The sequence below is a fragment of the Periplaneta americana genome, chromosome 11, assembly GCF_040183065.1.
Source record: "Periplaneta americana isolate PAMFEO1 chromosome 11, P.americana_PAMFEO1_priV1, whole genome shotgun sequence".
NCBI lineage: Eukaryota > Metazoa > Arthropoda > Insecta > Blattodea > Blattidae > Periplaneta > Periplaneta americana.
The window spans coordinates 59290188-59313467 of record NC_091127.1 but is presented as its reverse complement, the minus strand read 5'-3'; the positions used below and the strand labels follow the sequence as shown (position 1 = coordinate 59313467).

Here is a 23280-nt window from a genome sequence, read left to right as displayed (position 1 = left end):
ATAAAATGCTATTTGGAGTTCCGGAGATTGATGAACAATTAACTTATGAAGTCAAAGGCGATAGTGAATTGGTGCAACATGATGTAAGCATAGCACTCGTAAGTCTTGTTTGTGTAGTATTACTGTGCACAACAAAATATAAACATACTTTAAACAAAACAACATCACAGAACTCGAAAAAGATCCCACCACACAATACCACAACACAGTAAAAAGCACAATCAAAAAAAGCAAACACGTAATACCGCAAAACATGAAACAACACTGAAACCAATCAAACCAGCAGCACCTAAACCCAATGCACTACCGGTACCCAAAATACATAAAGAAAACATTACACCTCTAATCAACTACAAACAGGCACCAGCACACAAACTAGCCACACACATGGACAAAATCATCACAAACAATATAAAATTCAGAAAACAGACAACAATAAAAAAACACTATAGACCTAGTCAACAAAATAAAAAAACAACAACACATACCACACAGTGCAACACTAGCATCTTTCGATATCACTAACTTATACACTAACATACCAATACAAGATACATTACAGATACTAAAACAAATGCCCATAGACAACAATACACCACAAGAATACATAGAAGAAATCATCCAAATCACAGACATCATAACAAAGCAAAACTATTTCACACACAACAACAAATACTACACCCAAACAGAAGGATTGCCAATGGGATCACCCATATCTAGCATACTAGCAGAGATATTTTTACACAATATAGAATAAACATACATACTCAACAATGAACACAACAAATATGCAGACAACATAATATATTGGCACAGGTACGTAGACGACATACTCATACTATACAAAGGAAACAAAAGACAAATACACAAACTACACCAATACATAAACAAATTATACCCAAAACTTCAATATACACTGGAACTTGAAAACAACAACTCCATAAATTTCCTAGACATCACCATAACAAAAATTGACAACAAACACACCTTCAAAATAAACAGAAAACCAACCACCACCACCACACACATACACAACACTTCTAACCACCCCATACAACACAAACATGCTGCATTCAGGACAATGGTACACAGATTACTCAACATACCCATGAGCTAACAACACTACAATGAAGAAGTGAACACAATCAAACACATAGCACAAGAAAACGGTTACAATCCAAACACAATAGACAACATCATAAGAAAAACAAAACAAAAAGTTAAAAAACACAAAAACACGCAAAACACAACATAAACACAAGAACACAAGAAATACATCACACTAACATATGAAAACAAAAGCACACATAAGATCGCATCTTCATTCAGAAAGCAGAAATACAACATAGCATACAGAACAGAAAACACACTACAAAGACATCTCAACACACAAAAAACACAAACAAATAAATACGACCACACAAGTGTAAACAAACTCACATGTAATAGTTGCGACAAGTTCTACATTGGACAGACAGGCAGATCATTCTAAACACGCTACAAAGAACACATTAATGCAATAACCAGAGGACACAATACATCTACATACGCCGATCACATAAACAATGCTAATCATGCATATAATAACATAAATGCGGACGAGGAAATCCTACACATACAACCCAAGAACCAAAAACTCAACAAAATATACAAACACACCCCGATCAAATTCTCAACACACAGATCAATTTCAGTACACACACACTATTTGACTCCACTTTTCAACAATCAAACGCACCCACACAACAGGCAGAGGAGTTCTAGATGACGCCGAGATCTAGTAGGCTCTGAGGATGGTGTGATGAAGCACCGAAACAGCTGTAAGCCGCACAGACTTAGATAATTAACACGAGTAAGTCCGCTAGTTAATCAATTACTTACATTTCATTGATCGTCCATCATTCAATTAATGTCTTGACCATATTTTCCTAAAAACTGGAAATAACTTAAATTTTATACCTGGAGTTTACGCAAGTGCAATAACAGATCATTATATGACTTTTGCATTGTTGTCAACCAGTAATAAAAGTATCAGCAGAGAAGCCACTGAACCTTCGGACAATTATAAGCTAATTATAAACCATAAAAGCCTAATATAATCATATTAATAATATGACTTGGAAATCTATATTCTACAATGAAGTCCTTACTTGCAAATATTCTAATCATGTCCCTCTCAAATTCTCAAGTAAGTACAAAAAAATTAAACTTTGGATTACCACAGGTATTGTTAAATCAATACTATCTAGAGATAAGTTAGCTAAGTTAAACGTGACCCACAAAGCACTGTTTTATTAAATTATTACAGAAAATATAGAAATATTCTCACTAATGTAATAAGGACTCAGAGAATCAAATATTATTCTGAAAAATTTGACAAAAATAAAAATAATCCAAAGCAATTTTGGCAGACCATAAACGAAGCTACTGACAGCCAATGTAATAAAAATACTATATTAAAGACAATTATAAGTCGAAATGGAATAAAAATTGAAAATAAGGAAACTATTGCAAACGAATTTAACAATCATTTTACTAATGTAGGTCATGACATCGTATATTCTAATTTAAAAAAGAAAGTATTTAATACTCATCACTATAAGCTTACTTATAATGAAAGTTTATCATCTATGTTTATGTTTCCTGTAAACGAATGTGAAATCGTTAATATTGTAAATAGTTTAAAAAATAATGTTGCTCCTGGTATTGATGGTATTACAACAAATACTCTGAAACTTATTATCGAAGCTATTTCTAAACCACTTGCCTTTATATTTAATTGGTGCATATCTCAAGATGTATTTCCCTCAGCCCTAAAACATACTGTGGTGATACCAATTCACAAGTCTAGTGACAAATATAATCTTAATAATTGCAGACCCATTTCACTATTACCCAGTCTCTCTAAAGTATTTGAAAATTGTATAAAAACACTGTTAACACAATTTTTAGAAAAAAAAAAAAAATAATAAACCGCTAAATGATAATCAATTTGGTTTCAGAAAAATTTGTGTACTGATGATGCTATTATGGCCGTTACTTAAAAAATAATTCAACAATTAGATGTAGGAAATAAATGTCTAGGAATTTTTCTAGACTTACAAAAAGTTTTCGATACAGTCAATCACAATATACTTTTAATAAAATGAATAGATTGGGAATTAATGGATTGGCTTTAAAATTATTTAAATCTTACTTAAGTAACAGAACTCAGTCAACTAAAATCAATGATCACCTTAGTGAATTACGTAACATTGGTATAGGTGTATCTCAGGGATGATTTTAGGTCCTGTTTTGTTTTTAATATATATCAACGATTTACTTAAAATTGACATTAAGAAATATTCTGGTACTCTGTATTCTTATACTGATGATAGTGTGGTTATATTTAGCAGTTCGAGTTGGAATGAAACTTATCAAAATTCTAACAGTAGCATTAATATTATTAAAGAATGGCTGCATGCTCACTTACTTTCTTTGAACATTTCTAAAACAAAATTAATAGCATTTTCATTAACACCACATGACCTTGAAGAACTAAACATAAATAATAATAGAAACATAATAATACATGATTGTAACCTACCTACTTGCTCATGTAATGCTTTGAGTATATCCTCACAAGTTAAATATTTAGGCATTATTATTGACCAATATTTAAAATGGGACAAGCATATCTCATTCCTGTGTAACAGATTGTGTAAAACAATCCAAAAATTTTCCATTCTACTTTCTTATTTTTTTTATATTCGTTTGTTTGATATTTTATTCAGTTCTTCATGCTCTACCACTGGTATTTTTTTGGCAATTCATATGCATAATAATACACATTTAACTAACGAACAATTATCCAACTTAAATACCTAATCCTCTATACAAAATCGTAATAAAATTAATTCTCAGATTGATCCAGTACTTCTGCCAGGTAGCCTACATAGTTTTCTTCATGCCAATCACTTTTTGTAAAGGTCAATCGTGTTCTGCTATGCTACTTCAAGGTTGGTGACCCTCCCCCCAACAACTTCCATGTAAGTATTACATCAAACAGCATTCTTCACACATCACCTTTCACGGTTCATGTATTCATACTTAAATTTTTCTAAAAATCTTCTCTTATTGTGGTTGCAGGATTTCTCCTCAAATTTATCACCCAAAATGAAACAACACGATCACGTTACGTAACATAGCATGTACAACCAGATTGCATATTGATGAAGATACTCAGGATATTTATATTATACACTGTGTACCTTAGTTTTAAATTATGTTAACTGTTTTGAGTAGGCCTAACCATTAAAACTGTTCTACGCACTTATGACATACTATCAAGAAAATCCTTTATTAGTTTTTGCATTTAACCATGGCATCATATTTTATAATATGGACTTTGGTTATTCTCTATAACCTATTGATGTTACATTTGTAACACACATTTTAACAATCCAATAGTTAAATTTTCATTGTGGTTGTTTTATTGATCCATGCTTATATGTATATTTAAAAGAATATTTTTTAGAAAACCAGATATTCCTGAAAGTGTTCATTTTGTGTTAACTAATTGTACGAGATCTTGTAGCTTCACTAATAATAAATTCCATATTTATGTCGTAATGACTTCATGGTTTATAATAAAAGATAAGTAATTAGAGGGAAAGTGAGCAAATGCTGGGTAACTATCAGTGCCAGACTCCAGACTCATTTCATTGGCATTATCACCTTCACCTCATTTAGATACTAAATAACCTAAGATGTTGATACAGGTTCGCAAAATAACCTACTAAAAAGAAATAAAATAAATGAAAAATGTGACCACAATGCTTAATTGTCGCCACATTGCACAGTGTTTCCAAGAGACTCAAAAGCTGGCCAAAAATAATTCTTCCATTTTTAGTTTTATGGTGTTTACAATATACCCCAACTATCTCCAAGGTCTGACGGTCATAAAACAGCCACCCTCGTAGCAGGTCTAATTCTATGCAGTTGTATTCGAACCTTTGAAGCCAGTGCATCAAGTGTCGTTTTTGCTGTGTTGTGGCTGTGTGTTTTTCAATCAGAAATTCAGTTACCGGTATTTTTTTTGTGCTTCTATGGTTGATTTTCAGGTAAGTGTTATTATAGATTGTTAGAGTTATGTTTTTGAATTAAGAGTACGTTGTTATTATTATAATGATTAAGTATATTATGCTTGGCTAAGGACATGTAACCATATTATGTAAAAAAAAAAAGGTATCCCTGTAACATGCCATGAAGGCACTTTGGGGGCATGGAGGTAGAGCCCTATGCTTTCCATGACCTCGGCACTAGAATGAGGTGGTGTGGTCGGCACCACACTCTGACCGCCTTTTACCCCCAGGAAAGACCCGGTACTCAATTTTATAGGAGGCTGAGTGAACCTTGGGACCATTCTGAAAGTTTGGCAACCAGAAAAAATCCTGTCACCACCTGGGATCGAACCCCGGACCTTCCAGTCCATAGCCAGTTGCTCTACCAACTGAGCTACCTGGCCGCCAACCATATTATGTACAATTTTATTTTGTGATTCCTTAAGTTCGGTCTTTATGCAGAATAACAAAAATTGCCTCATGTTGCCCCGTGTTATTTCCTCGACCAATGTGTAGTCTCACATGTTTACTTAATGATCTCGATAGGTAAAACTGCCCATACTTGCCCCTTTTGATAAGATTTAGATAAATATATTTATTGGCGTATTTCAAATTAATCGTCTAAAATACGAATATTCTCAGTATTAGTTAATTTCTTCTCTAAAGCAAAACTATGTTCAATTTGGCTATCAAATAGTTAGAAAAGTTAAAATTAACAAATTTTTCGTCATTTATTTTGGTTTCAGAATGGAGTACCATTGCAAAAGGAAGGAATTGTTACATGATTTATAGAAGGAAAAAAGCGGTAGTGAAAAACAAAAAGACGTAGTATTGCAGTTTCTTATTACAAAAATCGGTATAGAAGGCTCCTACAATCAAATTAAATTGTTAGAAAGACATTTTTCCCGTTTTTTCAGTAATTTGTTTTGCAGACTCGATAAATCGAACAGGATGAGTGATAGATTTTTTAAAAACAATGAGCAGTGGTTAGATTAAGAGTTTGTTTGTGGTTTAAATGTTGTGAAACCTACTCTACAGAAACGAAGAAGACCACAGGCAGAGTTTGGGGGGAACAGTAGTACATCTAAGCGTAGAAAAATTGAAAATGTAAGAAAATCAGCAGAAAGTGCGGAAAGTTTAACATTGGCTGCAAAAATGAAGTATTGCGAGTCTGGCAGTGAAGACCATGCTAGGTGAAGACCATGCTAGGCTTTAAGAGGAGATGAATAAAACATCTACTAGAGCTTTCAAAATTAGAAAAAGCTGGACGTTGGCATCAACTAGCAGCTCTGTTACAAGATGCTATGATGAAGAAGAAGCATTGGCACTTTTCCTGGAGGCAGATTTTACAACACACCAGTACAATATGATGAGATGAGGTGCCAAAGATCGAAATGCAGATATATATCCATCGTATAAAAGGATTTTAAATGTAAAGAAAAGTTACCCTGAATCTGTAATGGTCACAGAATTCCTTACAGAAGTAAAACTTCAAGATCTATTGAATCATGCTGCTAGCCGAATTCTGAGGTCACATGAACCAATAATTGAGAATACGAAAGACGAAAAACTATCTATGACATTATTTTCAAAGTGGGGTTGTGATGGCAGTAGAGGACATTCACTCTACAAACAAAAGGCGGAGGGATTTTCCGACTCTGATATTTTCTTCACGTCTATGGTTCCCTTGCAGCTTTATTCTTCAAACGAAAATGGAGAAAAAATTATTATTGATTGGCAAAATCGTCGACCGTCTTCTACATTGTACTGTCGCCACATATGGGTACAATTTCTAGAAAAGACTGCCAAACTTTCTAAGGAAGAAGTAGCTTACATTGAAGAACAGATATGTGCTCTCAGTTCCACTCACATTAATTTATTTGGAAAAGAGCTAGAAATTAACCATGAAATTGTACTAACCATGATAGATGGCAAAATTTATAATGCTGTGATGTCAACTTTATCAATCCAAAGGTGTTACATCTGCAGGGCAACACCGAAAGAAATGAACCAGTTAAATGGCATAGGCAAGAAGACACATCTACTTTTAAATTTGGTTTGTCAACTTTGCATGGCTGGCATCTTTCCTACTGTTTAGCATTTCAAGTTTGGCAAGTGAGAGGCAAGAAGTTGAAAGAAGGTGTGGTCACTTGCAAGAAAGAAATCCAAAGTAAATTCCGTTTTGAATTAGGGCTCTCGGTAGACCAACCCAAGACAGGAGGAAGTTGAAACACAAACGATGGCAACACTGCCAGACGATTTTTTGATAATGAAGGAGTAAGTGCACAAATAACTGGCATTGACAGGAATCTCATCCACAGATGTGTAATTATACTTAAAACTATATCCTGTGGATTTGAAATAAACACAAATGAATTTTAAAATATGCAAGGGAGACTGCCAGATTATTTGTCTCACTGTACTCTTGGTATGTCCCATGCCATGGCATCGTGGTCTAAGGCATCCTGCCTAGGACCCACATTATGGAATGCGCGCTGGTTCGAGTCCTCATGGGGGAAGAAATTTTCTCATGAAATTTCGGCCAGTGTATGGGACCAGTGCCCACTCAGCATCGTGATGTACGATAGGTAGCGAAATCCAGTTGCGAAAGCCAGCTATAACGGCTGGGGGGATCATCGTGCTAACCATCGTGCTAGATCCTTCATGGGCTGTAGCACCACGGATAATAATAATAATAATAATAATTATTATTATTATTATTATTATTATTATTATTATTATTATGTACTTTTGGTATCCCATGCCTGTCACTGTACATAAAATACTCATTCATGGTTCTGTTTTTATTTCCGAGGCATTACTTCCAATTGGACAAATGTCGGAAGAAGCCCAAGAAGCAAGGAATAAACATCTTAAGCAATTTCGTGAACATCTTACCAGAAATATTTCAAGAGAGGCCACTAATCGTGATGTATTCAATCGACTCCTTGCCACCTCTGATCCTTTTATAACATCCCTCCACCAACAGTACCGAACAAAAGACAAAAAAAGGATCCTACTTGTGGAAGTCATAAACCCATTCAGTTCCAAAACAAACAAGGGATGCCTCATAAGTAGGCCTACTACAAGCACAATAACAACTTTCGGAGAGGAAGACAATACCAATACTAGTGACAGTGATCAATGAACATTCTTTATCCTATTAAATTGTTTCTAAAACTGCATTGTGTGCGTGCTTGCTTAGATTTCTTATTTATTAAGTGCCCCATAATAAATATAATAAACAGTGAAGTTACTTTAATATGTGACAACCACTAAAAAGTTACAATTAAACAGTCATGAACATAATCGTACAATGTTTCTAACACATAAGGCACATATTAACTCAATGAACACTAATAATTAGGGATCGGAAGTTTAGGAAAAATGCCTATTTTGTTAATGTACGTTTTTTAAGGCTGTTAATTTATGTATACGAATCACGAAAAATTAAATCTTGTGGTGAAGTTTTATATTGCCTATATTCGCCTTTTTTACAGTTTGTGCCTTTTTTGTTTTTATTTTTGTTCTTTTTTCCTTTTTCTGTATAGGGATATATAGTTAACAGCACTCATTATTAATTTTTTTCCATGAAACTGAAAAAAACTGATAGTTTTTATAGTATACAAAGATTTGTAATGGAATTCTTAAGACCCTCTACCTAACTAGCCCCATCATTCATACCGACAGTCACTGTCTTGAGTTCAGATAACTGTTTACTTTATTATCTACCCTTCTCCTGCATAACATAGACGATGTATCTGCTTGAAGCACACAGTCTAGGATTATCTTTGTATTTAGAGAGAAGTTATCTGACACTCCCCTGCCCCCTGAGCTCACATGGTTGAGAGCAGTAAAATACTATGCGAATAACTTTGAACAAATAGCACTAATTGTTAAGGAATTTTCAGAGAATGATTCTCTGTCAATCAAAGAAGCGCAATGTGTGTTTCAAGAAAAAGGACTTAAAGAAGACTTAGCATATATCGATGCATATTTCACGTTTGTAGCAGATACCATTCAACAACTGGAATCCAGCAGTCTGTCATTTTGTGAATCCACATCTCTGTTATTGAATGCAAAGAAAGATTATGTGTAGCTCCTGGCAAGTATGCTGCTCAAATATATGAGAAGCTAAAAAGTCTTTTTTTCAAGAAATCCTGGATATGAAACCATTAATTCTGTGTATAAAGTTCTAAGTGGGACCAGTGGTGAGCTTCCTAAGGGGTTTAATGTAGCCAGGATGGTACTGTATAAGCACGTTCCAATCACTACAGTGCATGTTGAGAGATCCTTTTCGGTATATAAACAGATTTTGTCCAATAGACATCACAAGAGCAAGTGTTTTAATCTTGAAAAGTTGTTTGTTGTGTACTGTCATTCAAATTATGAACATGAAGACGAATAAGTGCACACTAAATTAAACATTCTGTAGGACAAATACCACTTATCTAATTCTTTTAAATGGTCATGAAGTGTTATGTTAATTTGCTGTGTATACCTACATAAAGAACAAAAAAGCGAATACTGGCATTTAATTAAAACATCGAGTAACGAAATAGCCCAAATTAATTATTGTGTGTGGCATACATTTTCAGTAGTTAATTTTCCCTAAATTTTTATTTTTAGTGTCTTTTAGGTGTCTGGAATACAATTCTTAGTGCCTTTTTAGGAGCCTAAAATACCATTTTTCAGTGCTATTTTAGGAACCACAAACGCCAATTTTTAATGTCTTAACTTACGATCCCTACTAATAATATATAAAGTGTTAAATTAAGTGCCTTTATTATGGACGAAGAAAACTGGGCCTACCACTTCACTGTTCAAGTATAGGCTACCCAGGGGGACGCGAGCCATCAGTTGAGAAACACTGTCCCAAGGTAAGCAAGTTATATTGTTAATATGATATTATCTTTCACTGTGCACTGGGTGGAAACAAGGGACGGAGCATGAGATTCAGACATATTTTTAGCACATAAAGAAAAATACCGCCAAACAAAATGAAAGATTTAATAGTTCGTAACATTAAGGACTGCACATAATGTAAAATTACTCTAACAGAATTGCTTAACTATGAACAAATGGTGAGGGAAACAAAGGTAGGAACACGCAGAGCGTGATCTATCTGAAAATGGCTCTTTAAGACATAAAATTGGTAACTACTTACGCCTAAAAAGACGACGAATCCCACGAAATACATTTCTTAAAGAGGGCCAGAGACAACCCATCATTCTTCTTTCCTCATCTTCTTCATCTGCTGGTAGATGGGCTGGCATGGGAGCTGGCATGAGAGCTGGCATGATAGCTCGCACGGCAGCTAGGATGGGGCCTGGCATGAGAGCAGGCATGGCAGCTCGGACGGCAGCTAGGATGATGCCTGGCATGGGAGCAGGCACGGGAGCTGGCACGGGGCCTGGCATGGGGGCTGGCACGGGAGCGGGCATGAGAGCAGGCATGGCAGCTGGCTCGGCAGCTAGGATGGGGCCTGGCTTGGGAGCTGGTATGGGGGCTGGCATGGGAGCAGGCATGGAAGCTGGCATGGGATCAGGCATGAGGACTGACTTGGCAGCTGGTATGGGGGATGGCATGGCAGCTGGCATGGGGGTTGGATGGAAGCTAGCATGAAAGCTAGCATGGGGGCTGGCATGGGGGCTGGTAGAGGCTGGCATGGGAGCTGGCATTGGGGCTGGCATTGGATCGGGCATGGGAGCTGGAATGGGAGCTGGCATGGCAGGTGGTGTGTTATCTGGCATGGGGTCTGGCGTGGGAGCTGGCATGGGGGCTGGTTTGGGACCTGGCAGGGGGGCTGGGATGGGAGCTGGCGTGAGACGTGGGATGGGGAATGGCATGGGGTCTGGCGTGGGAGCTGGCATGGGGGCTGGTCTGGGACCTGGAAGGGGGGCTGGCATGGCAGCTGGTACGGCAGCTAGGATCGACGCAGGCATGTTAACTAGAACGGCAGCTGGTATGTCAGCTGGCATGGCATCCAGCATTGCTGGTGGTATGTTATCTGGCATGGGAGCTGACACAGGAGCTCGAATGGGGGCTGGCAAGGAAGCTAGCGTGGGGGCTGGCATATCAGTTGGAATGGGAGCTGACATGGGACCTAGCATGACATCTAAGGCACCTATACACGCACTTATCCTGGCACGAAGCATGGCAAATTGAATTTCAACTGGCAGGGGGGCTGGCATGGGACCTAGCAAGTAGGCTGGCATGAGACTTGGCAGGGGTGCTGCCATGGGGGCTGGCATGGGAGCTGGCAGGGAGGCTGGCATGGGAGCTGGAAGGGGGGCTGGCTTGAGACTTTGCATGACATCTAAGGTACTTATACAGGCACTTATCCTGGCACGAAGGATGGCAAATTGAATGTCGAGTGGTAGATTGTCTGGCATGGGACGTGGCATGGGGGCTGGCGTGGGACCTGGCAGGAGGGCTAGCATGGGAGCTGGCATAAGGGCTGGCGTGGGAGCTGGCATGGGATCTGGCATGAGGGCTGGCATGGGAGCTGCCACGGCAGTTAGGATCGAGGCTGGCATGTTATCTGGCATGGGAGCTGACACAGGAGCTCGAATGGGGGCTGGCAAGGAAGCTGGCATATCAGTTGGAATGGGAGATGACATGGGACCTAGCATGACATCTAAGGCACCTATACACGCACTTATCCTGGCACGAAGCATGGCAAATTGAATTTCAACTGGCAGGGGGGCTGGCATGGGACCTAGCAAGTAGGCTGGCATGGGACTTGGCAGGGGTGCTGCCATGGGGGCTGGCATGGGAGCTGGCAGCGAGGCTGGCATGGGAGCTGGAAGGGGGGCTGGCTTGGGACCTAGCATGACATCTAAGGCACTTATACAGGCACTTATCCTGGCACGAAGCATGGCAAATTGAATGTCGAGTGGTAGATTGGCTGGCATGGGACGTGGCATGGGGGCTGGCGTGGGACCTGGCAGGAGGGCTAGCATGGGAGCTGGCATAAGGGCTGGCGTGGGAGCTGGCATGGGATCTGGCATGAGGGCTAACATGGGAGCTGGCATCAGGGCTGGCATGGGAGCTGCCATGGCAGTTAGGATCGAGGCTGGCATGTTATCTGGCATGGGAGCTGACACAGGAGCTCGAATGGGGGCTGGCAAGGAAGCTGGCATATCAGTTGGAATGAGAGGTGACATGAAACCTAGCTTGACATCTAAGGCACCTATACACGCACTTATCCTGACACGAAGCATGGCAAATTGAATTTCAACTGGCAGGGGGGCTGGCATGGGACCTATCAAGTAGGCTGGCATGGGACTTGGCAGGGGTGCTGCCATGGGGGCTGGCATGGGAGCTGGCAGGGGGGCTGGCTTGGGACCTTGCATGACATCTAAGGTACTTATACAGAGCATGGCAAATTGAATGTCGAGTGGTAGATTGGCTGGCATGGGACGTGGCATGGGGGCTGGCGTGGGACCTGGCAGGAGGGCTAGCATGGGAGCTGGCATAGGGACTGGCGTGGGAGCTGGCATGGGATCTGGCATGAGGGCCAGCATGGAAGCTGGCATGAGGGCTGGCATGGGAGCTGGCATGAGGGCTGGCATGGGAGCTGCCACGGCAGTTAGGATCGAGGCTGGCATGTTAACTAGAATGGCAGCTAGTATGTCAGCTGGCATGGGATCCAGCATGGCTGGTGGTATGTTATCTAGCATGATACCTAGTGTGGCAGGTGGCATGTCAGCTGGAATTGGAGCTGGCATGGGACCTAGCATTACATCTAAGACACCTATACAGGGACTTATCATGGCATAGAGCATGACAATTTGAATGTCAACTTGCAGGGGGATTGACATGGAACATGGCATGGGAGATGGCATAGGAGCTCGCATGGGTGCTGGCATGGGAGCTGGCATGAGGGCTGGCATGTGAGCTAGCATGTCAGCAGGAATGCGAGCTGGCATGGGACCTAGCCTGACATGTAAGGCACCTATGGAGGCACTTATACTGGCACGAAGCATGTCAATTTCAATGTCAACCCTCAGGCGGGTTGGCATGGGACCTGGAAGGGGGGCTTGCATGGGATTTGGCAGGGGGACTGAAATGGAAGCTGGCATTGGGTCTGACATGAGATCTAGTATGGTAGCTGACATGGAATCGCTGGCACGAGAGATAGCATGAGACCTTGTAAGGGATCTGGCATGGGTCCTCGCAATATATCTGGCATGGGAGCTGGTAATGGGACGTGGCATGGAATCAGGCATGGGAACTGCCATGGAATCACTGGCATGGGATAAGGCATGGGAACTGGCGATGGGAGCTGGTATGGGATCTGACGTGGGAGCTGATAGGGGATCTACCTTGGGATCACTGGCAAGAGAGCCGGAAATAAGTGCTTGCATGGGATCTCGCATGGGAGATTGCAAGGAATCTGGCATGTGAGCTGGCAAGGAATCTGACATGGGAGCTGGCACGGGTGTGCTGGCATGGCATCTGGCAAGGGATTTCGCATGGGAGCTCGCTTGAGACCTTGTAAGGGACCTGGCATGGAAGCTGTCATGCGAACTAACATCGGTGACATGGGTATTAGCATGGGATCTAGCAGTGGGAGCTTGCATGGGAGCTAATATGGGATCTGGTATGGGAGCAATGGCATGATATCTGGAATAGGAGCTGGTAATGGGATCTGGTATGGGAGTTGAGTTGGGATTTGGAATTGGGCCTGGAATGGGATCTGGCACAGCATATGGCGCGCGATCTGGCACGGGAGGTGGTATGGAAGGTGGCGTGGGTGGTATGGGAGCTGGCCTGGCTTTCGAGAACCCTGCAACATAAAAATAAACTTCATCGTTAAGCATGTGTCATTGCATTCACTGGCTTTCAGTGATAACATTAATAGGGCCACGATTCGTATGCAATTGCATAGTTTTACTGTCCATTTGGAAGTCATACAAAATCATTTTATACACATTTTGAACTACTGTAATGACGAATATTCCAAATTAATTGTGCATGTTTTTGCATATTTCAGGCGTTCTTGTACATAATAGACTAATGAGCAAGCAATATTTTTAGTATTTTGTGGCACAAAGCCCCAAATTCGCATATTTTGTAAAAAAATATTCTGAATTGTTTATCACAATATTTTTATCTTAACTGTACTCGGTGGCGGGAAATTCCTTGAATATGCAATGTGGGTGTGGAAAAATCCAAACAACCACACTATGCTTTTGTTACTGCACAACAAGAAGCAGTCCCAAACACCTCTACCTACCTGAATTAATCATCATCAACAGCAGCTATACAAATAGCCTATTAGCCCATGTGGCCTATTAGGCTCTCACAATAAAGATGAATTCCCCCCCTCTTTTTGGGTCGTCCCAGAAATCTCTTCCCATAGACTTGTAGAGAAGTATAACTTTCGGGATTCTGTGGGATCTCATACGTCGCAAATGGCTCTTCCAATTGTTCTGATATTTCTGTATGAAATGGAATACTGATTCCAGATCAAGCTCTTTCATACTTCGTCGTTGTGTTTGTGGTTCCATTTTGTACAGCAAGCTGTTCTTTGCATAAATCTAATTTCGTTATTGTTATTCTGCTTTCATCCACCCGCCTTAATGTTCATGCCTCACTACCATAACAGTGAACAATGTTTATTAAAGGCGTGTTATAGGGACTTTCGTAAAATGGAAGGTTGCATTATCCTGTTGATTATTCCCATAATTTTGGAGTATTTTACAATTTTGCTCATAGTCAAATCAAATATTAATTTCTAGCCGAGATATGTAAAATCATTAAGTCTTTCTAAAATTTTGCATTCTAAACATTTTACGAGATATTTGTTGCGACGAAAGTGTGAAAAAAATAAGAACAGAAGAAAGAACATCCCTTTTCTGTTACTTAGCAATAAAAATATGATTAATTCACAATATAGAGCTCCAAATATTTCTAAGCATGATGTACTTGTTTGGAAACGAAAGAATTAAATGAAAATTACAACCACACGTGCTTAATTGTCGCCACATTAAGTGAAACTAAGAGACCGAGTGTGAGATTCAGATATATTTTTAGCACATAAAGAAAAAGAGTGCCAAACAAAATGAAAGGTTTAATTGTTGGTAACTTTAAGGAGTGTACATAATGTAAGTACTATTACTGTAACAGAAACAAAGGAAGACGCCGAGGGCGATCAATCTGAAAATGGCTCTCCGACATAAAATGTATATTTACTTACCCCTAAAAAGACGACGTCTACGAAATACATTTCTTAAAAAGGACCAGCAGCCAATCTTCGTTATTTTTTCCTCAGCTTCTTCTTCTTCTGCTGGTAGGTGTTCCAATGATGTTGTTGGCATGCGAGCTGCCATGAGATTTGGCATGGATGGTATGGCCTTCAGGATGGGGATATTTCGATAGTCATCTGTGGGTTCCTTCACCTCTGCAAGAAGCAAAATAAACTTGATCGTTAAGCATGTGTCAATGTATTCACTGGCTTTCAGTGAATGGCTTATTAATAGGACGAGGATTCGTGTGCAACTGCATATTTTTGCTGTTCATTTGGAAGTAATACAAAATCAATTTATACACATTTTGAACGATTGTAATGACGAATATTCCAAATTAATTGCACATACTATTTTTGCATATTTCAGGCGATCTTGTATATAATACACTAATGAGCATGCAATGTAACGTATTTTTAGATTTTTGTGGAATGAAGCCCCAAATTAGAATATTTTGTGAAAACAACAATATTCTAAATTATTTGTAATCACATAATATTTTTTCTCTTAACTGTACCCGATGGCGGGAAATTCCTTGCATATGCAATGTGGGTGTGGAAAAACCAAAACCACCACACTATGCTTTTGTTCCATTTAGTTACTGTACAACAAGAAACATTCCCAAACACCACTACCTACCTGACTTCATCATCATCATCATCATCATATTCATCCAAACATTTAACCTATTAGGCCATGTGGCCTATTACGATCTCATAATAAAGAGGAATTTCCTCTTCAACTCTTTGGGACGTCTCAGAGATCTCTTCCCATGGGACTGATAGTAAAGTATAACTTTTCGCATTCTGTGGATCTCATTCATCGCAAATGGCTCATCCAGCTCTGATATTTCTGTATGAAATGGAATACTGATTCCAGACCGAGTTGTTCCATACTTCGTCGTTGCGTTTATGGTTCCATTTTGTATATCAAGCTGTTCTTCGCATAACCCTCATTTAGTTACTGTTATTCTGCTTTCAGCCACCCGCCTAAATACCCATGCCTCACTGCTATATCAGAGCACAAGGTTCATTAAGGGCGTATTCTAGTGATTTCCTGTGTCATGGAGGGTTTCATTACCCTGTTAATTATTCCCATAGTTTTGGAGTATTTTACAATTTTGTTCATATTCAAATCAATATCAAATATTAATTTGTAGCCAAGATATGTAAAATCCTTAAGTCTTTCTAAAATTTTGCCTTCTGAACGTATTTTACGTGGAAGAGAATATTTTTCCCAGAAGGCTATAACTTTGTCGCTTTTCTTCTGTATTTATTTCCATGTTATATTGTTTTGCAATTATATTTAAATTATGTACTGAATACTGTAAATCATTTTCTGTAGGTGCTATTGAAACCAGGTCATCTGCAAATACTGCAAATACCAATGAACCTATTTTTAAAATTCTGTTTATCTGCAACTGATCATGTCGCATTTGTCTCCATTCCTGAAGAATTTCATTCTTGTGCATTATAAACAGAAGGTGGGAAAGACCGCAATCCTGTTTTACGCCTGTGTTAATTTCGTCATATCGCGTGTGTAGGATGTTTGGCTGTATCAGTAGCTCGTGGATTTTTGTTCTGTTTTTATTGTCGTATGTTATAGATGGCTTATGTTCATGTAACTGATTTACATTTTGTTTTAATGTTTATAATATTAGTGATTAAGGAGATCATGAATCATGGCAGGCCTATGTAAATTTCCAATCTGGCATGTGCCTTCGTGACGGAGGGAAACCATGAAAAACGATTGACTGAGCAAGGGATTTGAACCTGGGGCCTTCCGAATACTAGTTTCAAACACTACCGTTTGAGCCAAGTCGCTCAGTTTTCTTTATTTCTTATCCATTTCTTGTAATTTTATTGTTTGTTAGTTGCAATTATAACAATAAACATTACACTAACAATTATAACAATAAACATTACACTAAAGTAGACTACTAAGACATGCTGTGTTGTGCAGTGTTGTTCAGTTGTGCAATTAAAAGTTCTTCGGAGAAAATTTTGTCACTATAACTCTTATAACTCTTTCATCCAATATTCACACGATGCATAACATGCGAAAATTTCGGGGCATTGTACTGGAATGTGACGCTTTTTAGATTTTAATAATGATGAGGGATATCTTGCTCCAAAACATGACGGCCTTTCTTCCAGAAATTGGTAAATTCCCATCTTCTCCTCAAGTCTTAGGCACGTGGCAGAAATGAAATATTACAATAACTTTAAGAATTGGCAACTGAGCTAAGTGTTTATCCCTTGCTCGTTCCTTAGGGCCCTTACATACGAGCGACTTTTAGCCACCAAGGTCGACTGCAAAAAGCAGTCGGTTTGCCGCCGACATGAGCGGTTCTTCGACGGCAGACGCAGTTGACATGAGCGACTCTACAGTCGATACGGGCGTTGTGTGTCGTCGGTTCCGGAGGCAGTCGAACTGCAAAAGGTGCGTCATTTTCACTCGCATCATAATAATGCACGTCGAGGAAGAACTACTTTTATTATTTCTTCTCCGTCCTAGAAAAATACGTTTTAAACATAGAAAATATCGGATACATCGGATTCTCATTCAATGAGCGCAGTATGGCCAATTTCAATGTATTTTTCACAAGCTTCGTGCCTATGGAGATAATTTTCTTCACTATTTCAGAATGTCAGGGTTATCATTCGATCATCTGTTGGAAAAAGTGACAGACGGTGCAGACCTAGGAAACCTTTTTCTGAAGCTTCTGAAAGGTCTGAGAGAAGGAAAGCTAAGAACATATTGCAGGCCACCAGCGTCAGTCGACTGAGGTGCTCGCCTGTTGATCTGGAGTTGCACTTGGGCGTGGGTTCGATTTCCGCTTGGACTGATTACCCGGTTGGATTTTTTCCGAGATTTTTGAACCGTAAGGCGAATGTCAGGTAATCTATGGCGAATCCTCGGCCTCATCTCGTCAAATATCTCGCTACCACCAATCCCATCGACGCTAAATTACTTAGTATTTGATACAACGTCGTTAAATTACCACACACACTGCAGTCACAAAAAAGGAGCAACTTCTCTTTCTTACACAGATAAGCTTGACAGATCAGGGAAAGAGAGATACTGCTAATTTTGTCAAGGAAATTACAATTACTACACCGAAACGTGCCACAAAATAAAAAGAGCATACATGTCAGCTGCCATAAAGCCTATTCCACTAACTTTTGCCTCTTGTTACAAAATAAATATTTTACCTCTAACTACTGTACAAAGTTTGATCATAATCTGATAGATAGAAGGAAACTTATTAAATTTATCTAATTTCACCCCTATAATGGGGTAGTTTGCTTTACACAAATATAATTAGAGCTTGTATACAAAACAAATATGTTACCCTTAACTAACGTACAATTTTGATGAAAATCTGTTTCGTATGAGAAAAGGTACTAATTTTATCTAAATTCACCCCTACAATGAGACAGTTTCTTTTACATAAGTATAGTTAGAGTTTGTATATAAAACAAATATACTGCCTATAACTACTGTGTAAATTTTAACGAAAATCTGTTAGATAGAAGAAACGTTATTAATTTCCTCTAAATGTGCCCCTTATAAGGGGTAGTTTCCCTCAAACGTAACAAGAGTTGCTGTACAAAACAAATATACTTCCTGTAACTACTGTACAAAGTTTTTAATGAAAATCTGTTAAAATGGAGAAAAATTAATAATACGAGTAGTTGTTAATTTTTCTATAAATTCAGCCCCTATAAAGGGTACTTTCCTTTATACAAGCGTAATCGGAGTTTGTATACAAAACCAATATACAACCCATAACTACTGTACAACTTTTCATGAAAATCTGTTAGATAGAAGAAAAGTTATTAATTTTTCTCTAAATACACCCCCTTAAGGTGTAGTTTCCCATCTACCAACGTATTCAGTTTGTATATAAAACAAATATACTACTTACTTACTACTTACTGGCTTTTAAGGAACCCGGAGGTTCATTTCCACCCTCACATAAGCCCGCCATTGGTCCCTATCCTGAGCAAGATTAATCCATTCTCTATCATCATATCCCACCTCCCTCAAATCCATTTTAATATTATCCTTCCATCTACGTCTCGGTCTCCCTAAAGGTCTTTTTCCCTCCGGCCTCCCTACTAACACTCTATATGCATTTCTGGATTCGCCCATACGTGCTACATGCCCTGCCCATCTCAAATGTCTGGATTTAATGTTCGTAATTATGTCACGTGAAGAATACAATGCTTGCAGTTCTGTGTTGTGTAACTTTCTCCATTCTCCTGTAACTTCATCCCTCTTAGCCCCAAATATTTTCCTAAGCACCTTATTCTCAAATACCCTTAAGCTATGTTCCTCTCTCAAAGTGAGAGTCCAAGTTTCACAACCATAAAGAACAACCGATAATATAACTGTTTTATAAATTCTAACTTTCAGACTTTTTGACAGCAGACTGGATGATAAGAGCTTCTCAACCGAATAATAACAGCCATTTCCCATATTTATTCTGTGTTTAATTTCCTCCCGAGTATAATTTATATTTGTTACTGTTGCCCCAAGATATTTGAACTTCTCCACCTCTTCAAAAGATAAATTTCCAATTTTTATATTTCCATTTCGTACAATATTCTCGTCACGAGACATAATCATATACTTTGTCTTTTCGGGATTTACTTCCAAACCTATCTCTTTTCTTGCTTCAAGTAAAATTCTCGTGTTTTCCCTAATCGTTTGTGGATTTTCTCCTAACATATTCACATCATCCGCATAGACAAGCAGTTGATATAACCCGTTCAATTCCAAACCCTCTCTGTTATCCTGGACTTTCCTAATGGCATACTCTAGAGCAAAGTTAAAAAGTAAAGTGATAGTGCATCTCCTTGCTTTAGCCCACAGTGAATTGGAAACGCATCTGACAGAAACTGACCTATACGAACTCTGCTGTAAGTTTCACTGAGACACATTTTAATTAATCGAACAAGTTTCTTGGGGATACCAAATTCAATAAGAATATTATATAAAACTTCTCTCTTAACCTAGTCATATGCCTTTTTTGAAATCTATGAATAACTGATGCACTGTACCCTTATACTCCGATTTTTTCTCCATTATCTGTGGAATACAAAATATCTGGTCAATAGTTGATCTATTACGCCTAAAACCACACTGATGATCCCCAATAATTTCATCTACATATGGAGTTTATCTTCTCAAAAGAATATTCGACAAAATTTTGTACGACGGCAACAAAAGTGATATTCCTCGAAAGTTACTTCAGTTAGTCTTCTCCTTCTTCTTTTCAAATATAAAACAAATATACTACCCGAAACTATTGCACAAAGATTTATGAAAATCTGTTAAATAGGGGAAAAGTTATTAATTTTTCTCTAAATACACCCTCTGTAAGGAGTACTTCCCCTTGTACCAACGTAATCAGAGTTTGTATACAAAACAAATATACTACTCGAAACTATTACACAAAGTTTTTATGAAAATCTGTTACATAGGAGAAAAGTTATTAATTTTCCCTACATGCACCCTATAAGGGGTAGTTTCCCTTATAAAAACGTTATCAAAGTTTATATACAAAACAAATATACTACGTGTAACTACTATACAAAGTTTCATGAATATCTATTAAATAGGAGAAAAGACATTAATTATATCCAGATAAATTTATATTCTGAACCACTGCATGTCGCCGATCTTGGCGGCTACAATTCGTCTTTGTGTAAGCAGAAAACGCTGCCACCGGTTGCGGGGACTGACTGTGAGTCTGCCGTCGGGGTCAGCGCTCATGTGTAAAGCAACCTACGTTTTCCATTTAAATACATTACCGACTGCATCCCCGCGACAAGCTGCTGAGGTCAACTGCTTTTTGCAGTCGACCTTGGCGGCTAAAAGTCGCTCGTGTGCAAGGATCCTTAAGTGGTGAAGAGTGTGAGGGAAGGCCGTCATATTTTGGAGCAAAGTAATCAAATTTACGTTTCCTAAAGAATGTAAAGGTGTCGTCTTTACATGCAATGAAGGTGTTTGGGGGCCAAGGAGATAGAACTCCATGTATGAGTTACCTCCCATACCTAGTGAGAAGAAAGTAACTAGGGGATTGTAAATAGACATAATAATTAAATAACATTATTTCATGATAATTATGAATATTTCACTTAAGGTTGTTCCACGTTAATTTATCTACATAGGCCTATTTATAAATAAAGTTAGCCTTTCTCTCTTTCTGCATTGGATAGTGACTTGGTTGTATAAAATTCCTAATAATAAGTAACTTATGTATTATGATAATTTGAAATTACAATATTAAAACTTTTGCTTCAGTTGTGAAAGAAAAAACAAAATTACCAAGAATAGTTTCATTTACTTCTGCCTGTATGGCTATTTAATTTTTATAAATAACACTTGTTGAGCATTCGCCTTCCATAAAACTTAAATTTTCATTTTTTCTTCTTCTTTTTGCGTCTCTTTCGTATCTTTGGGGAGCTAGTTGAGATGAGGCAGTCTTTTTCTTGTAATCTTTTAGAAAAATACTGGGAACGGTATGCTAGTTTTGGGGGTGTCCTGATCTCGTTCCCAATAAAATGAATACCACAAATTCTTCTTGCGGGTGTTTGTTTCCAAGGTGAACCATCAACACTTGAAATCAAGATCTTAAAAAACAAGGCTTTAGAAGACTTGATGAAATGCCTTCACGTTTCATTGCACTACACTGATTGCTGTGTGGGATTTAGATTCAAACATAAGCACAGTTAAATGATACTGACTACTAACGACCCAGCAACCATAAAGCATTCCGAATTTTATTGTCAATACTTTCAAAGAAAAAATAATAGCTATATTTCATTCAAATGGAATAAAAATTGTAAGAGGAATATTAAAAGAGGAAAACGAAGTAGGGTAAAAGTTGGTAATCCTGTAATACGAGTAATATCGTGATACTGTGTTTGATAGCTTATCACGGTTTTACAGAGTGAGAGAAGGACCAAATGTCCACGAACTTATCCTTAATACGTTATCGTAAAAAAACTGATTTTTGTCTCGATACGTAAAATTGTAATAAATTCTCAAACAATCACGATATTACAAGCGTTTACCGTATCTTATTAACGTGCATAATAGTGTATTTTGTAGTTAAAAATCTATTTATTTATTTAAATTGTGTTTTTTAATAATAAACTATGGTTCATTGTTGTGTGTACGGTATTAGCACTCAAAGGGAAAGGGGTATTGGTAAACAACTGCCTAAGTAAAAACAGATCGATTTCAAGCCTGCAAGCATAATATCGACGGGCCATTTCAAAAGGGAAACAACTCAAAATTTAAAGTTTTCAGAAAACTGAAGTTTAAAGCTTCAAGCATATATAAAACATGATCCGAATTTGGATTAAGTTAAACGATTTTCCCACCTCACTTCTGATATTCCCATCACATCCATTCTGATTCCTCTCATTGTTTCCTTCAAGTTTTCCAACTTACCTGGTACAGGCGGAGTCTTCACATCCCACGTTGAAGTCGGACTTCTTTTCAATCTTCTTGTCCATCTTGTCCATCTTCTTGTCCATCTTCTTGTCCATCTTCTTTTCTTCTCTCCGTTGGATTTCGTCATGACATGTCCTTCCCCAGTATCCCCCACCCGGACATCCGATTGGGGGGATAGTTTACGTCCGGAATTTTTTACCAGGGAAAGACTCATCATGGCATTTTTATCATATCATCTTCTTGGGATATATAAATGCGGTAGCCTCCCATTGCTATCCGCACACCACTCTCTCTTTCGCATCTTAAAAGATCCCAGGGGGCCCCAGCGTGAAGGTGAGGAGAGTGGATTTGACTAATTAGGCCCTCCGGACTTCACCGAAATTCTCCACAAGGGTTAAATATCAGTTCCATCAGGGTTTTTGACCCGATCAGAGACCAGGAAATCCCAA

At 38.6% G+C, this 23280-nt stretch overlaps 2 protein-coding genes across 2 annotated transcripts in view; both read right to left on the bottom strand.

Annotated features, from left to right (window-relative positions):
• The window catches only part of LOC138709040 (calphotin-like), a 20035-nt gene extending 7649 nt beyond the window's left edge, over nt 1-12386 (bottom strand). Inside the window, exon 1 of the mRNA XM_069839521.1 lies at nt 10270-12386. Coding sequence (XP_069695622.1) covers nt 10270-12364 — 2095 coding nt within the window. The 5' untranslated portion in view covers nt 12365-12386. The remainder of the gene's footprint in view (nt 1-10269) is intronic.
• LOC138708520 (uncharacterized) lies at nt 12373-23280 on the bottom strand. Its single transcript, XM_069838636.1, has 4 exons — nt 22829-23280; nt 15310-15513; nt 12481-13896; nt 12373-12392 (listed from the first exon to the last, which is right to left on the bottom strand). The coding sequence occupies exons 1-4, from the start codon at nt 23046-23048 to the stop codon at nt 12373-12375; spliced, it is 1860 nt and encodes a 619-aa protein (XP_069694737.1). The 5' UTR covers nt 23049-23280.